Source organism: Pinus tabuliformis, chromosome 5_2 (assembly GCF_031772625.1).
Source record: "Pinus tabuliformis cultivar Carrire ecotype Pingquan chromosome 5_2, CPIR1, whole genome shotgun sequence".
Classification (NCBI taxonomy): domain Eukaryota; kingdom Viridiplantae; phylum Streptophyta; class Pinopsida; order Pinales; family Pinaceae; genus Pinus; species Pinus tabuliformis.
The window spans coordinates 184,047,434-184,064,161 of record NC_142306.1 but is presented as its reverse complement, the minus strand read 5'-3'; the positions used below and the strand labels follow the sequence as shown (position 1 = coordinate 184,064,161).

Sequence of the window (16,728 nt, the reverse complement as noted above, 5' to 3'; positions counted from 1 at the left end):
TCACGAAGATTGAAGACTTAGAGCAGTAGTAATACAACCCTAATTCTTTGCACATTTGAGGGGATACCTTCACAAAAACTATGTTAGATTCCTTCTTCTTCCTTCACTTGTGTAGCCTTATTTCTTGCTTGAATGAGAGGCCTTATAGGCACTCTTTTCTAGCCCAAACACTTCTCCTTTTTGACTGAAATAAGAGAGCTTGTTATGACAACATAATAGCCTTCTTGCCTTCGCACGTGTGACTGCAATTAGCCCTAGAACAGTTCCCAAAAACTCGCTTTACTACCTTCCTTCTTCGTTGCATATAGAGACCTCTTTCCTTGACTTATTTGTACCCTTTTTTTGTTCTCTTTCTCGCTGGTTTCAAAGATGATGTGATAATACTTTGAGGAGGTCGAATGGCTCCTTATATAGGAGTCTATCTCCTTTTAGGCTAACTTGAGGCTGACATGAAGACTTGAAACCGACTTTCTCTATATAATTTAGGTTGCTTCTTTTGATGGTGCCAACACTTGAAGGAGGCTTATGACTTTTCTTGGAGGTCTTCTTATGAATCTAATACATATTATTACATAGTGTAGCAAACCCATAAGGGTCTTTAATAAATACATTGACTCTTTGACTTCCTAGAAGCACTTAAATATGTGCTCGACCTAATCAATGAGCAAGAAACTCATTGTTATAAATAAAAAAAAAAATATTTCTTTTTCTTTACAAGTACAAAGATCAAAATTACATTTATGAAGACCGAACCTAGTTACACTTTCTTCAACACTGACTACCCTAGACCCACGCGTAGGCATCGTACTAACAACTTCCCTAACACCATCCATCGCGTCTTCCACCTGCTCCAGCTGCATCCATTGAATAGTTCAGTTAACATCTATCTGTTCCAAGCGTAGTTTCCATTTGGTGTTTTTATATTTACCAGTTTTAGCTCTTCAATTAATTCTTTGAAATTTTGTGATTCCTCATCCAATCTACATAATCCTCCTTTTCTTTCCCTATAATGATTTTATTAAAATTAAATTACCTCCTATTAACCAAATTTATGCTTCCAACTATGATTACAAGTTTTTGATATTTTTGAGAAAGACCATTTTTTCTTCTTGGATGGTGGGACCATATACATTGGTTATAGAATTGTTGATGTCCTTTTGAAGTTAGTAAAGATAGATTTTGAAATGGTTACAAAATCTTATAGAATAGTCTCCTTCATATTCCACCATATTTTTATACCTATTTAACCCAAAATAACATCAAACTATATGATAACAACTTACAAAATTAAAATTTACATAATCATTTTTATTTTTTAATATTTAAAAAATAACAAATTTTTATTAATAAAACTAAATAATAATATATTACAACTTAACTCATTTCATGACACTAAATTTTACAATCTATTAAATATAGTATATTAAAAACTTCTCATTTCATAATACCAAATACTATAAACTATTAAATAATAAAATATTAAAAACTTAATTCATTTCATGATATCAAAATTTATATTATATTAAAAACTTCTCATTTCATATTACCAGATATTAAAAACTATTAAATAATAAAATATTAAAAACTTAATTCATTTCATAATATCAAAATTTATATAATATTAAAAACTTAATTCATTTCATAATATCAAAATTTATATTATATTATATATTGTATTGTGAAATCTAATTCCATTAAAATTAATTTCAATCAAATAAATCAATATCACTTCATTAAACGTTGTACTCAAAGATATCAATGATTCAATGATAAAAATATCTTTCTGCCCAAAAATTCTAATCCCAAATTAGATACCATTTTTATCTAATTCAATTTAAAGTGAATAAAAATGTCAATATTAATTTTTTTGTTCAAAAGCTCTAACGTCAAATTGCATATTTTTATTGTTCCAATGAGAAACTATGTCAAATTAAATCAATTAAAAATCGTATACAATCTTTTTGTCGATCTTAATAGATATAAATTAATTTCAAATGTAAACCAATAATCCCATAGAGTTTAGTCAATTATTGACATAGATAGAGCAGGCAATGTGTGAAAATATGCCACAACACCTCACTGCTTTACAGTATTTGGCAAGAATTTTGTAGCATGCCTTTGCCCCGTGTCTGAATATATCACACTCCCCTATAAAAATAAAAAACTAAGGCAGAGTGGTCTCAACCAAAACTAGGTAATTAGCGGAGGTGAAAGCAGAAGCAGAAGCAGAGTGGTCTCAGCCAAACCCTGGTAATTGATGGAGGCAGCGAGAAGATTGCAGAAACGGTGGTCCTTATCAACCCAGTCCGCCATTATCATACTTCGAACACTTCGTTTCAAGTCCTCTAGTAATTAGATTTCTGGCTAATGCATTTTCTCCACAGATGAAAGGTTGCACCATTTCCACCACTGATTTTTGGAGGATTCCAATAGCTACTCTTCACAGTTACATGATCCACAATAATTCCACCTGCGCTCTCCTCCACTAAAAAAATTGCAAAGAAACCTGCGCTCTCCTCCACTAAAAAAATTGCAAAGAAATCTAAGTGGGACTGAAGCCATAAGGAGTCTGCTCTGTTATATCTAGTACCCTTTCTATTTTGGAATGAGAATGGCAACAATGACTTTTTCTGCCATGGTGCCTTTGTGGCGTCTCCTACTCCTTGACTTGCAATGGGATTTAATCTATCCTTCGAAGTCCAACCGGAAATCACAGACCTGGCAGGCGGGCAAATTCAAAATTTAAAATTCAAATTGGGCAATGGTGTTGGCTTATATGGGCCTGACCCAGGTTCAGAAGGGTTATTTAGCCAAACAAATTCTGCAGCTACTGACCCTTTCAGCAACAACCCGCGGAGTGTGAACTGAGGTCTCACCCGAGGTAGCAGGGGAGGGTGTTGGAACCAGGTTTCTGCACCCTTTGGATGTCTTGATGTGGTCTGGAAGGTTCGCGCACCATTCTATGGCTTCGCGCCACTCTGCTTCCGCGTAGATCTGTACCCAGGAAAATCCTTACTACTTATTAATGCATTGTTTATAGATTAGATCTACTTTTTATGGTCTTTAAGCAAACATTTAACAAAAATAACCAGTTCGCGCACCCAGAAAAGATACAAATTTACATAAGCCCATAACATAAGCATACGCGCATAGATCAAACAGTTATATCAACCATAAATTAGCTAGATCGGCAATAATTTAGATTTAACACAGAATTTCATAATCAACTTATCTTTATTCACTTCCTTCACCAATACATCCAAATCCACCATGTGCACTTAGCTGCAGGGGTCCATGCACACAGCTGCAGACTTTACTAGGCCTCTGCACACACAGCTGCAAAGCCTCTATCTACCTACCAACAACCTTGACTTAGACATATAGATGCTTCAAGACTTTGTTTTTCAAAAACCCATTACATATCAGATCCAAAAGCACATACCAAGAAGCTACCTTCTACCCATAGAGCCTCACTCTATTTATACATTCCTATGGTTCGCGGACCATGGACAAGCTCACTTACTTCCTATTATTCTATATTATTTCTTTGGCAGACAACCCTTTGACTAGACTTATTTACAATTCATGCTCCGCACACTTCGTGAAGTCTTTACCATACCTTTCCCAAAATTGTGGGCTTTGAGCCCCAAACTGTTACGCGGGCCCTCTGCTACCCAACAGTCCCCCAACACAATCATCGTGACTCATCCTGAGTCACTCGGCTAGTGTGACAATCTTCGTGCGGAGGTCAAACATCAATTTTTGTGCTTCGCTGGTACTGGCAGCAAACTCATCCGTAATCTGCTGTACTCTTTCAACGCATGCCGCCGACACATCAATCTCTGTCATAGCTTCTATGCTAGGTGCATATTCTATCTGCATGTGTTGCACCTTGTGCTCAATGGCAGTGGAAATCGCAAAGGCCTCATCGATCCATGACTGGAGACGTTCTTTAATCACTGCGTCTTTTTAGCGGGCAGCATCAGCTTGGATTTTCAGAGCTTGGGCCTCCTTCATCTTGGCCAAGCACTGTGTAACCACAACCGTCTACATGGTCCCTCTGACATTATCATAGGCTTGCTGGAGCTCTCTTGCCTCGATTTCCAGTCGTTGTAGGGTAGGATCTTCCTGGAGTGAAGTGAGTGTAATAAGCGACTGAGTCAACAAGTCAGTACATTCCTTCATGGAACGTGTGATCTTTTCCCGGCCAAAGCTAATGAGGCTTTTAAGCTACTCGATGACCTCTGGTGGCGTCGAAGGCTGTGCTTGCAGCTTCAGCTCTGTAATCTTCAAATTGAGCTCCAATTGAATCTTCGCGGCCTCCTCCTTTGCTTCCCAGAACCCACTAGCTAGCTTGTGGATTCGTATGCCGATAGATAAATCGGTCGCAATCTCCAGCTCAGGGGCACGCGAACATGCTCCCCCTACTAGTTACTCCACTTATTGACTCTGCGTGACGGCTTCATCCCATTGGAGGTTCAACTGTTCGATATTAATTCTTTATTCGCTGAGTACCTGTTCCGCGTGCCTCTCCCTGGAGCGGAGCTCTATCATGATGTTGTCCTGGAGCTAGTACAAGCTTTTGCGCAGGAGGGCAGCCAAATTGAGTCCCAACCCTGTAAGTCGTCCTACCACAACTCTATCCTCCTCATTTTTTGTTATCAATGCTCCTGCTAGAATCGCGATAGTATGAGCCAGTTGGGCCTTCAGCAGTTGCTCAGTGAATGACATACCTGTAATCCCATGAGGAGCGGTGGTTCCCGTGTGCGCTGCCCGTGTCCCAAGTTCTTGTAACTACGCGCAGAGCTCCCCCAAGACAATTTGTTGCTCTGACATGGCGTTGTCGATTACATCTCGAGCTGCTTCGCGAACGGTGTCCCCAATGTCACCGGGGTCGCCCTCAGTCAAGGTGGTCAGTTCTCCATCCCATTTACATGCCTTGGCCTTCTTCCGTGGCTTCAGTCATTCTGTCGGCGCCAGCTGCTTTAAGGGCGCACCCGTGGTGGTTTATGGTGTTCCTTCCATCCCTCTCTCCGTGGTCGTCTCTGTGGGTACCTTATGACTTCTTTTGTACTTTGTCTACGCAACCCCTCCTACTGGTGCCTTTTCTGTTGAAGTCTGTGTCGTCTCCCGAGCTGCCCGAACCTTCGTAGCGTGCTGTTTGTTCCGCTTTTCCTGTGCTGCATGCTTAGCTTCATCCTTCTCCTTTCGAATAGCGGCCTCATTACGCCCTACTGCATCTGGTTTGTGCCATGCCAGTGGCCAAGTATCCAATACCACGTCAATAACTTCATCAATGGCAATGAAAGGGAGTGTGGTCCATGTCTGGTCGGGGTCCTTACATGCCCTTATGTAGACAAAGTGCATGTCCGCTTTAAACTCAGCAATATGCTTCACACTTTCATAGATTTCGGTGGACAAGTGGGTTGCTCATTAATCCATTGTTGCACACTTGCATCCATCAGTATCCAAAAGATCTCGATGCCCTGGATTCGTACGGCGTCCCTTTTCGCTCAAAGGGAAGCGTATTTGGCGGCTTTTGGCCAATCCTGGTCCAAGGTGGGGAATTGGTTGTCTTAGGGTAACTCAGTGGTAACTAGAAAAATGGACAGCAGTAGCCATGCATAATGGAAGTTCTTTCCCTCTTCATGGACCTCCCGACAGTTGGTCAAGAACTCTTCACAAAGGAATTGTGATCAATTGAACCGTTCTCCACCTGCACATTCCTCAGCGAGCGTAATGACTATGGCTGGAACCTTAGTGCCACGACATTTCTGCATCACTTTCCTGGCCAGCAACTGGGTAGCAACGTGGACTACCTTATCTGAAATACTATCAATAACATACCCTCGCTACCCCTTCTCGAGCTTATATTTCTTTTTCAGGGTTTCTATCATTGTTACATCGCCACTCTTATCGACAATTTCCCTAGGGTCTCTCCCTTCGTAAGGAAGTTGTGAGATCCTATGAACAAGTTCGGTGGTGATGCGGATGGGTTTGTTGATCCATAATATTCCATCATGGACCAAATAGAGCAACTGCTTGATGACCAAAATTGTGATAGGGGGCCAGAGAAAGTGGGGGATGGACAAGAGACAGAGCAGCCCGGTCTTTTCCACCTTTCACAACCACTCCTTTGGTTGAAGGGTTGTAACTGTCCCTTCTGCACTCTACTCCATCAGTGCGCCAGTTGAAAAATGGGGAAATTTTACTATATCTGCTAGGTCCTAGTCTTCAAATTTCATTGTCGAAATACGGCCAACAATCGAGCTTTCAATTGGAACCCCTTTTGGAAGAGATAGGGTGATGAGTATATTATCGACTTCATCCAGATTAGTAGGTACCTTAGCCTTCCATTTGCTTGGAGGCACATACTTGGGCCATCCTACTGGCTGGATAGTATCCTCGTCAGGGTTTATTTCTTCGACATATGTTGGAGAGCCTGATTCCTCCTCATCAATTTCAATTGTGACCATTTTTCCCTTGTCTTCCATTGTGAGCTTGCTAAAGTGCAGATGTCGTAGCGACGTCCTTACTGGTTCTGGAATTGGGGTGTCCTTCTTGGTCTGCGGCGTCCGGGGTGATTTAGGGAGTTTGGCTGCCTGCGGTGTGGGATTCTATGGACTCTCTGCGGTATGGTTTGTTGACCTGAGGAAAGACTCTCGGTATTCCTTTGGCAGCACTTGAAACCACGAGCTTTCCTTCAATACTTTGTCATTCATCATGTTCCTTTCAGCCGGAACCCAGGGTGTCCAATTCTTCACAAGATGAAACTCTATGGTATGCCTCTTTGCTTGCTTTGATATATATGATTTCAAATTCAAAATGGGTCGTTCGCCCCCCTCGTGGCTCATTAATGCGAATTTGGCAGTTGTCCTTATGACTTAATTTCCTGTCGCCCACTCCTCTGTGTCTTAAATGGTACATCTTTTCATGAACAATTCCTGCAACGATCGTTTTCCATTCCCTCCCTATGGCAACGCAGCCCTTGGTGCGTGGGTGCATCCTGTGGAGTTGACCATCCTTGCACAACTTTTCTGCAACCAGTTTTATAGTCCTACACACTCTTCCAACTGTGTGGAGCACTAGGGTTGGGCCTTCTATAGATAGTCAGGTGGTCGCACCCATCGTGCGAGCCTTCCGCTTCCCTACTAGCCCGGGTTGCGAGCACCATTCGCATTCCTTTAAGTCTGATGGTGTATCACGGTCTATGTTTCTGTGTGCCCTAGGGTGCAAGCGCAACCATGCTAGTAGGGTTGCAGGTTGTCTTAATAGTGTAGGAGAGCCAGCCCTGTCCGGTCCCTTCACTAGCTCTTTCGCGTAGCCCGTGTGGGTGACTTCTAATTATAGTTTATCAATTTCTTCATCCAGCCTCACACTTTTCTTTCGGAGTCTGGCCTCCCTTTCCTCTAACTTACAAAGTTGTATTTTTCCGCACCAAACAGCTGCCCATAACTGCTAGATTCCTTCACACAGGTTTTTGTAGGCAGGACAAACAGTAGAGGTAATGGTTCGTCTGGTCGTGGAGAGAGTTCCCTTTCCGGTCTAGCGAGCCCTTGTTTCGCGTAGATTCAGTTGGGTTGATGGTCGTGCAACTTACAACTGTACCCTTCATTGTTGATGGATGACTGCCCTGCTCCACCATAGCTGCCATGCACATCCTCCAATCTGTACCTGGAACCCCCTCCTACATCTCAGCTGCTGCACACTCCATCTGGGTGGGCACGACGCTTCTTCTGACGCACCTGCCTCCTCCTAGGCTACGACTAAGGTGCCAAGGCTAACGAACTGCCCCTTGTTCGTGGCACCGTTATCCGTTGGTCGTTGTCTTTCTTCTGTGGTCACATGTCGCAGTGATCTAATCATCATATTACAGTTAAGTGTCGTAACTTCATGCAATCGGTTCTGCCATCGCTTAGTCTCCTCATTTGAATCCGATGTGCAGGAGCTATTGTGCTCCCATGAGATTCTTCCATCGTCCGTGGGATTCACCTGATCCTGGTCTTGCACTGTTATCTAATAGATGTAATGCAGCTCATCGTCACTCTCCTCCTCGTGCACCGGTTCGATGTAGCACTCTCCTTCAGCTGGGTCCAACGGAACTATTACCCGCAGTGACTTCTTTTCGAACGTCATTTTCCGTCTTTTTAAATTGATGACCTCGTTCATGTCCGTGGCCCAATCGATTCCGAGCAATGCAGGGTAAGGATTACTGTCATCAACAATTTCTATTACCTCGAAGTTGGTCTGCGTACTTACACCTTCAATGTCCACTGTCACCCCTTACAGTCGGCCCATCGGTAAGATCTTTTGTTGGTTGGCCATCCTTAGTTGAATTGGGGACCACTGCAATGCGGGCCATGGAAAATTTTAGGGGCGAATGTTCGCCCTTTGGCGAAATTAAGGGGTTTTAAATTTTTAGTGGGCGAATATTTTGTATCATAGTACATTTTGACAAATGGCCTCAAATAGCCCACCTTATTTTAAGGGAGAGGGTAAAAAAGGTAAATTTAGCCCTTGAAATTAGGAGTTACAACCTTCCATTCACCCTAATTTTCAAGCATAGGTTTTATTTAAGTGAATCCTATGGGCCAAATACCATATTTATAAAAGAGGTATGGTAAATTAATAAAAATATAAATAAATGAGAGGTATGGTAAATAAATAAAACACTTTTTATATTTACTCCATAAATCACCTTATATACATGCAAGGGTATAAACAAATAAAAATATAAATAAAGTGGAGGTATGGTAAATAAATAAAACCTCTTTTTATATTTAGTCCATAACCCTCTTTCTATTTATGAAGGCTCAAAAAAGAGGTTTTATTTAAGTGAATCCTATGGGCCAAATACCATATTTGTAAAAGAGGTATGGTAAATTAATAAAAATATAAATAAATGAGAGGTATGGTAAACAAATAAAACATTTTTTTATATTTACTCCATAAGTCACCTTATATTTATGAACACTCAAAAAATGCGTTATATTTAGGTGAAACCTATGGGAAAAATACTATGGGCCAAATACCATGGGCTAGATTATTATTAATACCATGCAAAAAAACATTATTAACCCTAATATTAGTATTAATAAAAATAAAAATGGCACATGGTATTGACCCATGGTATTCATGTGGAATGTAGCCTATTTAAATGGGGGATTTAAACTAGCATAGATCATCTTTACTCTGGATCTACTAAGCCCCGAGAGGGATCAAATATCGTGATATGCAAACTAGCATAGAGTGAAAAAATAGTTGATCCCTTTCGGGGCTTGGTGAATCGAGAGTAAAAATGGATGTTGTAATTTAATGTATGTTAAACATTTTAACTTGGTTAAAATAAAAAATAAAATAAAAAATTATTAATTTTATTAATTTTTATAAATTACTAATAGTAATTTTTAAGCTTCAGGTTTATGATAACCCATGGTATTGACCCATGGTAATACCATGGAAATTCTATCATCTTAGATCCATCTTAATTCTGGTCTACCAAGTGCTCAGAGGGATAAATAGATTTCATCCCCCTAAGAGTGGTAGATGTGAGTTAAGATGGATATAGGTTGGTTTTTATGATAATTAAGATATTAAGTAGACTTAGGAAATTATATTGTAAAAACATCTTAAGGTGAATAGTTAAAGCTACATTTAGTCACTTCACAAAATTTAGTAAAAAATATCAATATCTCCATTAATATTGGTTTTTATCTTTTTTGTGATTTAACAAAAAAAATTCAAAACAATGAAACCTTATCACTCTTTTCGCATCACCCTCGCAGAAGATTTCTCACCATTTTCAAACATTCTCAATATGATATCTTCATGAAAAAGTTTAGGTGCTGATGTTGGATTAGTTGTTTGAAAAATAAGTTGGTTTGTACAACCTTTCATCTTCTGTGCTATTCTTAGTTTGTCCTAATGATATGTAGGGGTTGGAGCCACTGCACCATATTTTCCTAAAAGGTGGAGATTGTTCACCAAAAAGGAAATTAATCTACATGTTACAACGCTGTTAAAAAATGCGAGACCTATGAGGGTGGTGAATTATGCTAATAAGCCATTTAGATTGGGAGAGACCTAATTAAATTTTATTATTTAATTGAAGATTTCCAATTAAAATAATAATAAATCTACATTTATATATTCATATATTCATTGGAAGGATTCTCACAATAGTCACTTCTTTCAATTAGATACCCTTCAAGCCTTTGGGATACCTAATACTTTCTTATATAATATAGTTGGGGCTTGCTACTTGTTGGCGTGTTGGGGTAAACAAACTTGATGTGTTTTTTTTTATCTCACAGTTGGAGTCTATGGAATAAGAAAGAAATTTGATAACTTGAAAAAGGTAGTAACTTGACAAAAGTTGTAGAGAAAAGATTAATCTATCCTACCTTGACAAAACTCGTTGTCAATATCAACACCTGCAAGAACTTTGTTGTGGAATATTATCAAAACTAATAGAAGGATATGAAAGAGTGCATTGTAAGAACCTTGAAAAACACGGCCACTGAAACTTGGAACATTGTTTGTAGGAAGAGAAAATTATGTTTCTCTTTTCCAAACATGTATGTTAGTATATTACGGTTTAATGAATATGTTTTCTTATTATCATATATGGTTTCATACTTTAATAAAACATTCGCCAAGACTTCACAATATTTTATTATTCAGTAAAAGATTTGCCAAGATCTTACAAGATTTTATAATTCAGTGAAAGATTCTCCATCACTGTCAAGATAATATAATCTGGTGAGAGATTCGCCAAAAAAATTATATATACATATTATATTATTGATAAAATTGCCTCCCATTTTTCCTATGTATCATGGGGATTAGCCCATTTATTATACATAGAAATTTAGGGTGGTTCTTAAAATTTTCCTTGGTGCGGGCTTACCCACACATTCCCATGTTTGCTTAGGTAACACATTCGCATCCGAGCCTAAGCCCCGAATGACCTGGTTCATCTCGTATTCTCCAATTTGCACTGTCATTCTCATCTCTCATCCAGTGCGCAGAGCATGTCTTCCTAGTTTCTGGACTACACGCGGCTCACCTGACCCAATGCACGTAGTGATCAGCTCCTGTAGTCATTTAATGGCTTTACTGTCGCGCAACAACTTCATGCAGGTTTCTAGAAAGGTAGTAATCATGGAGGGATCTAGTCCTGGCTCAATTTGGTCCCTCCTACCTAGAGTAGAGACTTCTGTGAAGCTCTTCGGAAATTCCTTCGATATCTTCATCCCTTGTTCCACTTCAAAGTTAGGTTTCCTTGCAGGGGTATCGAAACCCTTCGCTTCTTTGGTAAACTCGTTCTGCGCATCTCCTCCCATGGGTGCACCACTCCTCAATACCATATTTATTCTGGGGTCTTCTTCGTGTGGTTCCAACCTCATCATTTGGTCATTCTAGGTTCGAGAGGGCTGTAATACTCACTTTTCACGCATTTGTCGGGTAATTAACGTTGGGCAATCTACCATTTCATGGTCAAACTGCTCACAGTATGGGCAAGATATCCTCGTCAAGTTAGTACAGTCGCGAGCGTAATGTTTTGGCCCTCCGCAATTATAACAGATCAGCTGTCTGTGCCCTAGCCCAGGCCCCATTCCTCTTCCTCAGCCGCATCCTTGAGATCCCCCACATGGCCCTACGGCTGGGTCGAACCCTCACACTTCAATCTGCACTCGATAAGTTGGGGTTCTTTCCATCATTAAGTCATAGCTCCAACAAGTTTGTTGATCGTGACCCACTAATCTACAAAAGTTGCAATACAATTGTTGCGAGGTCTGGGTATACTTCTGCAATAGGTGGTAGTTGTCCATTGTGTGCTTTCCACCCACTTGACAAATCGCACACTAGAGCACGGGTGCCACACTTGGCCCTGCTTGTACCTCCAATTTTAGTGGCATCGCCCCCCCCCCCCCCCCCCCCCCCCCGCGCCAGATAGTTTGCGAAGACAGGGCAATGGTCTTTGTCGTGTGCTTGAATTTTGCATTTAATGCATCCTACCTCTGTACGTGCTTCCGATTGGGTCGCCCTTTCCTGCTTCAAGCTTTGCATTTCTAAGCTCAGGTTTTGTAGTTGCACGTGGATTTGTTGAACTCCCAACCTCGGATCCTGTATTGGGGTTTCGTGCAATCTCATCGCGGTTTCTAATGCTTCAGCTTGGGTTGATATCTTTTGTTGTGATAGCGGCGTCCTTAGATGTAGTGTGAAGGACGCCACAAACCACGTGCAGTGTTGTGCATCCATCAATGTCATGTTAGCCTCGCAGATTGTGTTCTTTAATCTCTGATCTAGATCCCACGGGGTTCCACCCGGTAGCATTGCTATCACTTTGAACCCAATGACCAACTGTGTCTCTGATTTTGGTCGATCAAATTCTTTGTCCAAGGCATCCTGGATCACCGTTATTCCCGCATTCAAATGATCACTTGAGTACTTTATATACCACACCAACGCGCAGTCCTGCAGCGCGCTAACCAGGGTAGCCTTTTTTATGTTATCATATGTTATGCCTTGGGCTTCCCATACAACCCTTACCACAAACCAAAACTGAGCTGGTTCCTCATTTCCTGCACCCTTAAATACCGGAAACTTGACTGTGCTCACCATCCCAACCTTCGGTGGTGGCAGAGGCAGAGGTGGAGTGGGTGAAGATGGATTTGACGTGGGTGAAGTAGGTGATGGCGTAGATGGAGATGGTATCAATGGAAAGTGCTGCTTAATCAACCGGACCGCGCTTCTTGGGGAGAACCTCGCGAGCTCCTCCCCGCTTTCCCGTGAAATAGAAATTAGCGAACTGTTCTCTAATCCTTCAGTTCCTCGGTAGTCTCTTCCACTCCGCGTCACACCAAGCATCAATAAATGCGCATAATATATTTTTCACACAACAACATCTCAATCCAAGTATTCAATGATTTAATGCACTTACCACAGGGTCCTTAGAGAAAGCGCCTTTCTACTTCACTATAACTCATAGTTGTTTCTATCGTGAACTCAGTAATAAAACCTTCTATTATCTGATCCAACCAGTGATCTACTGCATGGGCGATTTTATCTTCTGCTGCTTCTAGCCTGCGCACCAATTCTGGAGTCCACACAATAGGTTGATCTAGTTTGCACCTTCCCACACTGTTGGCTAACCTTGCGATCCACTCGTACAACTCTATCGGGAATGTTACAAAGAATATTTCGTGGATATCTGTGTATATGTAATGATCCAACCACCCTTCCTCCGATATCCGCGGGTTTCTGTTTTCCTGAACCACGAACTCGTGAAGCTTCTAATCCAGCCAATCTTCAAGCTCTTTCTTTGTAGGATTCCAGTGTTCCGACATCAGACATCCCTTAGGTAGATCCCGGTCCCGGCAACGGAACCATTTGTTGGCTTATATGGGCCTGACCCAGGTTCAGAAGAGTTATTTAGCCAAACAAATCTCGCAGCTACTGGCCCTTTCGACAACAACTCACGGAGCAAAGACTGAGGTCTCACCCGAGGTAGCAAGGGAGGGTGCTAGAACCAGGTTTCCACACCCTTGGGATGTCTTGATGTGGTCTGGAAGGTTAGCGCATCGTTCTGTGGCTTCGCGCCACTCTGCTTACTACTTACTACTTATTAATGCACTGTTTATAGATTAGATCTACTTCTTATGGTCTTTAAGCAAACATTTAACAGAAATAACCAGTTCGCACACCCAGAAAAGATACAGATTTAAATAAACCCATAACATAAGCATACGTGCATAGATCAAACAGTTATATCAACCATAAATTAGCCAGATCTGCAATAATTTAGATTTAACACGGAATTTCAGAATCAACTTATCTTTATTCACTTCCTTCACCAATACATCCAAATCCACCCTGCGCACTCAGCTGCAGGGGTCCGCGCACACAGCTGCGGACTCTACTAGGCCTCTGTGCACACAACTACAGAGCCTCTATCTACCTACCAACAACCTTGACTCGGACTAACAGACGCTTCAAGACTTCATTTTTCAAAAACCCATTACATATCAGATCCAAAAGTACATACCAAGAAGCTACATTCTACCCATAGAGCCTCACTCTATTTATACATTCCTATGGTCTACGAACCATGGACAAGCCGACTTACTTCCTATTATTCTATATTATTTCTTTGGGGGACAACCCTTTGACTCGTCTTATTTACAATTCGTGCTCCACGCACTTCGCAGAGTCTTTACCATACTTTTCCCAAAATTGCCAGCTTTGAGCCCCAAACTATTACGCTACTACCCAACAAATGGGCATGCATACATATGGCATCCATCAAGATTGTTTATGGCATTTAGCATCCATATATCAATCAGGATGAGCTGCAAGGTGTAATTGGTGGGTACAAAATCATCAGTCTGATCCCATACATTAAACTATGTAAGTACAATGAAAAGATATGCCAGTGATGGTATTCCTCAAGTTTTTCCGACTTCAACAGTAAGTCTTTCTATCAACGTTTTCCGACTTCAACAATGAGTCTTTCTATCGATGGGAATGAAATCGGCAACAAAGATGTAGGGGCCCACTGGCCACGTCAAGGAGCTTGGGCAACCTGCAATCGAGACAAGCTCAGCCGGTTGAAATGGCGAGTTGGGTTACTGGCAAATAAAGTAACCTTGTTGAGCATCCAGGCCTGCTATCAAATTACAACATGAGATCTTCAATCTACCAGAGAGCACCAAAGCCGCACGTCTAGAAAGAAACATCCAAGCTAATCAGAATACAAGGATTTCGCTTATGTGAGATTATGGCAACAACTTGCAAGAAAAAGCCTTCGGGTAATGGCCAAGGCAAGGATGAAAGTGTATTACCTCAATGATGACACATGAACATGCCCATTGTCTATTTCTTCCGTACTTGTAATTGTACTTCCTCCATTCTAATGGATGGATCATGGAACAAAGCCACCATTCCATTTTCTTGCTCAATCATGCAAATAACTTGAAATAGCTTCAAATTCATGCAAGTTGTTCATTGATGGTTGACACTAATCCAGTTGTCAATGTCCTGGATAGTGAACATTTTTGTGAAAATGACAGTGAATAGTTAAGATTGAAATTTGCGCGTATTAGGTTTAACGTGGCATCAAATAAAACTTTAAAAGTGCATTCATCTACTACTCTCCAAACCAAGAGCAAATAGTAATGGTCGCTGTAAATTAAATTTACACATATCGTTCATTTGGACAGAGCTACAGATGGTAGATGAGAGAGTTACTCCTATTAGATAATAGCATATGGTAGATGAGAGAGTTACTATTATTACGTACTATGCTAGGAGGCAGTCAGACACTGGAGCATAGAGCATTTAAATAGCATTAAATTCGAACTGTCAAATTCTAGGTCGGGATTAGTAAGTGCTTTCTAGATGCTTTGGGAGTTGGATCTACCCTAAATGACACATCATACACTCATTTGTACTTGCATTGGATGCGAGGCGAGTGCTTATGATGTTTACATGTCAATGGCTAAGTAAAATAAAGCCGTGTTGTTCACAACTTCTCAGCTGTCAAGCATGTTATCACTGAGCTTAATACTCAGTGCCGTGTTATTCACAACTTCTCAGTTGTCAAGCACGTTATTACTGAGCTTAATAATCAATGTTGTGTTTGATCTACACTAAATCTCCATGGGAAGCCCAAAGCCTCGTGTCACGATCTTTCCTAGCGGGGGATTAGGCCATCTCATCCCCTTCGCTGAGCTCGCCATCTGCCTTTAGGACCACCATGGCCTCTCCATCACCTTCATTACCTGCAAATGGAAGTTGTTGGCTAGTCTCATGGCACTTTACTCGGATTGCATCGCATCCTTGGGTCTCGACATGGCCAGAAGTGGAGATACAAGGCGCAGAACACATGAATCTCGAAACTCACATTTCTAAGCTTCTGGATAAATTGAAAGATCAGTTGTAAGTTCTCTCAAATTCCTCGTTGACTCTAGCCCGCCCTTCTCTACTTTTATCACTAATTTTTTTCACTCCACTATGTACGATGTGGCCACCGAGTTTGGCATACCCACATATGTATTCTTCACTTCCAATGCTTCTCTGCTCTCTTTCATTTTATCTATCCCCAAACTTGTCTTAGAGATTCTAATTTCGTTCAAGGACGTTGAGTTCCCAATAGAGGTGTCGGGAATTCCACCTATTGCTGGCACAGATCTTTCGCCTCCGTTTCTGGACAGATCCGATGAAGCCTTTTATTGGGTCGTTCTCCACTCCTCGTGCCTGTGGAAAGTGATGGGAATTTTGATAAACACCTTCGAGGAAGTAGAGCCTGAAACGATCAAAGTTATTGCTGAAGAAAATATATGTAATCCAACTGGGGTTTATCGAGTTCCCCGCCTTTATCCAGTGGGGTCGCTCATATCCTCGTCACCTCTTGAACACAATGACAAACCTATCGAAGACAAACGGGTTGATTACCTCAAATGATTAGACGAGCAACCGCCTTCTTCGGTTCTGTTCGTTTCATTCAGAAGTGGAACAGCGCTACCGAGGGTGCAGGCGACCGAACTCGCAGTGGGACTGGAAGCAAGCAGACATCGCTTCCTGTGGGTGCTGCGTAATCCATCAAGAAGCTTTCTCTCCATTGAGGAGACGAACCTTTCCTGACTCTTACCTGAGGGATTCGAGAATCAAACCAGGGACCGAGGACTTGTTGTTGCTTCATAGGCGCCTCAGATTCCTATTCTC

At 41.3% G+C, this 16,728-nt stretch overlaps 1 protein-coding gene across 1 annotated transcript; it reads left to right on the top strand.

The window, feature by feature from the left end:
• Window positions 1-16,017: 16,017 nt before the first annotated feature.
• Window positions 16,018-16,467, top strand: LOC149158156 (UDP-glycosyltransferase 72B1-like). Its single transcript, XM_089433901.1, has one exon. It carries the CDS (start codon window positions 16,018-16,020, stop codon window positions 16,465-16,467), a length of 450 nt encoding a protein of 149 aa, XP_089290027.1.
• The last annotated feature ends 261 nt before the right edge of the window (window positions 16,468-16,728 follow it).